This window comes from Bison bison, unplaced genomic scaffold (genome assembly GCF_000754665.1).
Source record: "Bison bison bison isolate TAMUID 2011002044 unplaced genomic scaffold, Bison_UMD1.0 scf7180017864203, whole genome shotgun sequence".
Lineage (NCBI taxonomy): Eukaryota > Metazoa > Chordata > Mammalia > Artiodactyla > Bovidae > Bison > Bison bison.
In genome coordinates, this window is record NW_011494775.1 from 3,518,731 (window position 1) to 3,524,124 (window position 5,394).

General features: G+C 54.4%; 1 protein-coding gene across 1 annotated transcript in view; it reads left to right on the top strand.

Moving 5' to 3' along the window:
• Nucleotides 1-1,799, top strand: part of TIFAB (TRAF-interacting protein with forkhead-associated domain, family member B) — a 3,263-nt gene extending 1,464 nt beyond the window's left edge. The window contains exon 2 of the mRNA XM_010844487.1: nucleotides 771-1,799. Within this exon, the coding sequence (XP_010842789.1) occupies nucleotides 771-1,374 (604 nt within the window). The 3' untranslated portion in view covers nucleotides 1,375-1,799. The remainder of the gene's footprint in view (nucleotides 1-770) is intronic.
• The last annotated feature ends 3,595 nt before the right edge of the window (nucleotides 1,800-5,394 follow it).

The following is a 5,394-nucleotide window of genomic DNA, read 5'->3' on the forward strand; positions in this document are numbered from 1 at the left end:
GCTCGTGGACTGCAGCACATCAGGCTTCCCTGTTCTTCACCAATTCCCGGAGCCTGCTTAAACTCACATCCATTGACTCAGTGATGCCACCCAACCATCTCGTCCTCTGGAATGTGCTAGGTGTCTTTGTTCTTCCTTGGTGTGTCCAGGCAGCCTTTCCCATCTCCCAGGAGCAGGCAGGGCTTCCCTCTTCTGGTCCCTCCTTAATGCTGGGAACTGGAAGCCCCTTCTCCTTATGCAGCTGGGTGCTCCTGTTGATTTGCTCGTCCCAGCAGCTGGTCAGTGCCTGGCTCAGAGGAGGGCTCAGCAAGCGTTTGTCATGTGACTGTCGGATACAAGGAAGGTGGATCCTGTCTTCCGTTCTTCCTTTCCCAGGAAGCCAGGCAAATTGTCCCCAAATGCCAATATGCCACCAAAACCCCACCACACAGGCTGGTGTGCCTTGGACTTTGCAAAGACAAGGATGGATGTACCTATGTTATGTTAAAGAGAACTAAAATTTAGAGAGTGAGTGGCATTTCCCACTAACTCACAGAGTGTGTTAGGGATGAAGTTGAGGCTAGAAACAGTGGGCCTGAGCTTCACCAGCTCTGCCCATGGCTGCAGCCTGGCTGGAGCAGAGTGACCACATCCACGTTCAGTGCCTGGCTCTGCTTGGCTGGAGGTGACCAGGGATCCCTGAGGGCAGCAAGCATGTCTAGGCTCAAGGAGTCACAGAGGGAGTGACTGCCACTACTCAGGCCTGTGCATCTGTGTTCCATCTTTCCCAGGCTCCTGTCCATGGAGAGGCCCCTCACAGTCCTTCGGGTGAGCCTGCACCACCCCACGCCAGGCTCTGCCACCTTTGCTTATGTCCCTCCTCAGCTGGAACACGACGCCAGCCCACTGCTGGTGGGCAGGGGCCCGGACGCCCACCTCCGGCTGCAGCTCCCTCGCCTCTCCCGCCAGCACCTGTCACTGGAGCCCTACCTGGAGAAGGGCGGCACCCGGCTGGCCTTCAGCTTGAAGGCCCTGAGCCGCAAGGGCAGCGTGTGGGTCAACGGGCTGACGCTGAGGTTCCTGGAGCAGGTGCCCCTGGGTGCCGTCAACAGAGTGGCCTTCTCTGGCGTCCAGATGGTGGTCCGCATCGAGGGAGGCACCTCCCTGGAGGCCTTTGTCTGCTGCTTCCATCTCAGCCCCTCGCCTCTGATTTACAGGCTCCGCGCCGAGGAGACGGACGAACGGGAAAGCGTGCCCCAGGAGCAGCCTCCCCCAGGTTCCGGGCATGGGGCTCCAGATCACCTGGGGTTTCTCCACAGCCCTCTCCAGCCCAGCCCTGGAGGAGTGCCAGAAATACCGCTCCAGAGGGAGCCCCTAGACGGTTCGCTCAGCTAGCCCCGCCGGCCACCCTGGAGCACGCCTCGGCTGAAACAGAACTTGAAATATTCAAGCTACATCATGCCAGGTTGACAGGCCAGGCCCACATAATAATGAACTGATTCTGCAAACATGAATGGCCGGGGGTGAGGGGAGCGCCCGCCATGGCCACAGCTATGCGAGGTAACAGGAACTTCATATACTTTTAAAGGCCCTGAGGGATTCTGGGAGCCTCCCTCAGTGTTTCCCCACATTTCCCCCTCTCCTCTGACTAGGAGTTACTTTATGTCGCTAATTTTGTGTGCTGTTTAAGAGTTGGAGTTTGAGGTTGCACCAGGAATGCAGGGACACATGTAACAATTACGTTTGTGGTAGCTCGGGGTTACCTTGGGCTTTCAAATACCCACAGGCTCTCGGGGCTTAGGGAAGCCTGTGTTTAATAAACTGCAAGTATTTCATTAAGCTGGCATGCCCGACAGGATTCCCTGATCCCCCAGATGGGCCGCATGCACGCCACGTCGTCACGCAGAGGTGGGGGGTGGGAAATAGAGAAGAGGTGTAAGAGGAAATTGGAGAGGTGGGGGCTCACATCTCTGGAAAGAACGAAGGTAGAGTCCAGGGTTTCCTGGGGATGGGGAGCTGGGGGCTGGGCCTGCTTGGGAATTCACTGTCAGTGTAACCGCCTCATCCTCATGGTCCCTCACTCTCACCTGTGGATCGAAGTCTTGGAGGACCAGACAGCAGAGGTCTTCAGGGGAAGGTGGCTTCACACAGCAATGGGCTCTTCCAGGACTAACTCTATGAGAAGGCGAGGTGGGAGGTTTTGGTAGAATGCAGTGCAGCGGTTACTTCACTCAAGGGTGGCTCATGTGCCCATGCGGGTGGACTAGCAGGGGATCAAGCATGGGCTCATTTTCTCAGCAAATGTTGGGAAGCAAGTGCTGGGGAGCAGAGCATAAGCAGCCACACTCCATGCCATGGGGATGGGGAGTGTGGTTTAGAAACCATGTTCACCTGTGTAATGAAAAGAGGGGCCTCAGACCCAGATGGTTGCCATCAGCCTAGACCCTGCTCTGTGATATCCAAGGCCCTGAAGCTGCCCATTGGCTGGCTCACATTCCAAGTCTGTAACCACCTTCAACAAGGTTTTCAACATTCTCCACTTCCTGCCCAAGAAGAGAGATCCTTTTGCACCCAGGCTGCAAGGAATTTCCACTGCACTGCCAGGTCTGACATCGTCTCCTTGGGAAAGATAGCAGTAGGCAGAACCCAGGCTGCTCTGACTTGGGAAGATTCTATTTTACAGGGAGTGAGGCAGATACACTCAAGTCACACCCACAAAGCAGGAGAGGATGAGTGGTGTAAGAGAAAGGGGCTGTCCAAAGCTGTGAATGGCCCAGGGGGCTCGCAAAGCAGTCCTTCACTCAGTCATTCATCAGACTTTCACCAAGCACCTACCTTGTGTCAGATGCTGTGCAAAGCCCCAGGAACCAGCGATGAACAGGCTGACCAAGCCCCTGCCCTCAAGGAGTTTACAGGGGACTCAGTAAAGACATGCATTCTGGAGTTAACTCACTGTAGGCAATGCTAGAGACATCGTGTTTTCTCTCTCTTCACACTGGGGTTATTAACCTCAGCTCTACGCTTAAGTGACCGTGTCTGGTGAGTACTTGCTATGTGCTCAGCACTCTGCTAGGTGCTATGTGCATTCCCCCATTCAATCTTCACAACACCCAGACAGACACACTGTACAAATGAGGAAGCTGAGGCTCAGGAAGGTGAAATATCTTGCTCAACATCACGCCACTCACAAGCTATGTGATCTCAGGCAAATGACTTAGCCTACATTTGTCTCTCCATTTATCCTGGAAAATGGGTAAGATGATAGCACCTCCCTGCTGGAGCTGTTGCGAAGGTGTTAGGAGGTGGCATGCATAAAGCCTTTAGGGCAGCACCGGGCACACAGTGGGCGCTCAGTAAGCATTAGCTTCTATTGCGAGACCCGAGAGAGGGCAACATAGGTGCTGACCCGGGGCTCACTTAAATAGGTACATGGAGTGGGAGAAATTTGGGAGCTGGGCAGACTGGCGCCAGAGCCTGAGGACTTATCCATATTCTGTGATTCCCTAGTGAAAAATTTTGTCTTAGCCATGGACTAGTGGGCAGTCAGGACTGGGTTGACTATCATAAATGTTGGCACCAGAAGGCCCACTCTTTGGAGTTTGTAGAATGGGAAACACAAGGGTCAAGGCTGGTGAGCAGCAGAAGCCATGTGTGGTGTGGTCTGACGAAGCCCACTGTTTTGGAGCTGCCTTTATTTTTTACACAACAATCCCTCCAGAGACCAAAGTGTCCCTCAAACTATGCATTAGGGAGCAGCAGCCCCTCTTGTACAGAACTGAGAAGCCACTGCCTGGAGACTGAACATCAAAGGCGGAAGAAGAGCAGAAGCTGGCTGGTGGCTCCCCAGAGGCCCCAGGGTGCAGCTCCCCTGCTCCACCAAGGAACCTTTGCTGAACATGGAGAGTCCTCTGCCCTCCAGGAAGAAGTGAACCCATCGCAGCTGGGGGCCTAGCAGAGTCCCCCTGCCTCCTCCCTTCAGGAGTTTCTGAATTGTAGTGAAGTCCGTGAGGCCCTCTGGGCCCCAGTACAGATGACACAGCAGGCCGGAGGAGGGCAAGACCAGAGACAGGGTGGAAGGGAGCCAAGAAACACGCAGCTTGTTGTTTTCAGACCCCACCTGTTCGTGAAGTCCCTTCCAGAAACTGCCTGCCTCCTAGCATGTTTCCAAGACAGCAAAGCTCCACTCCATGCAAGCCTCCACTTTTCTTGGGTAGAAACCATTTCAATCACTAGAGCCCGACACCCACCCCCTTTCTCATCTAGCTATCTAAGCTAGCTATCTCATCCAACTAGTTAGAGCTATCAGGTTGGCTTCAGGCCCTGGTCCATGAACGTGATACCCCTTCTCTTTGCTGCTCAGACTGAGCAGGGTGGTGAGTCCCTCTCAACAGTGTCCTCTGCATTCTCTCATCTTCCATACACAGGGCAGCCCACATGGCTCAGAGGCATGCATGAGCGTGCGCGCACACACACACACACACTCACACTGTGCTGGGTCCAAGCTGGGGCTCTGCAGTCAGGCTGTTGTCTGGGTGAGAATTCTTGCTCCACACTTACCACCGCTGTGATCGTGAACAAGTGACTGAATCGCCTGGTACCTCAGTTTCTTTTTCTGTAAGATGGGGAAAATGACAGCTCTGAGAAGGTAAAGTGAGGCACAGCATACAAAGCACCTAGGGCAGTGTCTGGCACACAGGAAGTGCTCGATAAGATGGCTTTCAACGTTCGATCTAGTGAAATGAATGGAATGCATGTGGAACCATGGACTCAGCTTACACACACACACACACACACACACACACATACAAAGTGCTACATCAATTACATTCAGGTGTATCCCAGAGTGCTACAATTCTCTAAGACATCTGGAAATTTAGAAATAATTCCTTGTGCCCTTTCAGGCACTGTAACCCCTACATTCCTCTGCTTTTCCAAAAATGAGAGTCTCCTCAACCCATCTGTGAGTCACTGCGCCGCCTCGAGGAGGGATGACACAAGAGGGAGCAGAAGTCTCCATAAACAGCCCCAGGGTGGGGCTCCGTGCCATGAAGAAGCCTGGGACGTTGTCGTGGCAGCAAATGCAGCAGACAGTGTGGTCCTGGCCATGGCCCAGCACGGCCATTCCCTCCCAGCAGCAGAGTGCTGTGCCCACGGAGTCCACAGCTCTCTCTCCTGTGAGAGCCCAAGCTCCGTGCAGACAAGAACCCTGGGTTGTTGCTGCTGATTTCCTGATGGCCATCATAGAGCCAGGCAGGGAGGTGTGGGCAGACAGGCAGATGTGGTCAGGAAAGCAGTCACCTTGACGGTGCTAGGGCTTGAGCCTCTCAGGGCCAGGGAGGGCAGGCCCAAGGCCTGCAGTGGGTAGGGCTGGGGCAGGAAGGCCACAAAGCTGAGAGCAGACAGTAAGTCTCACCT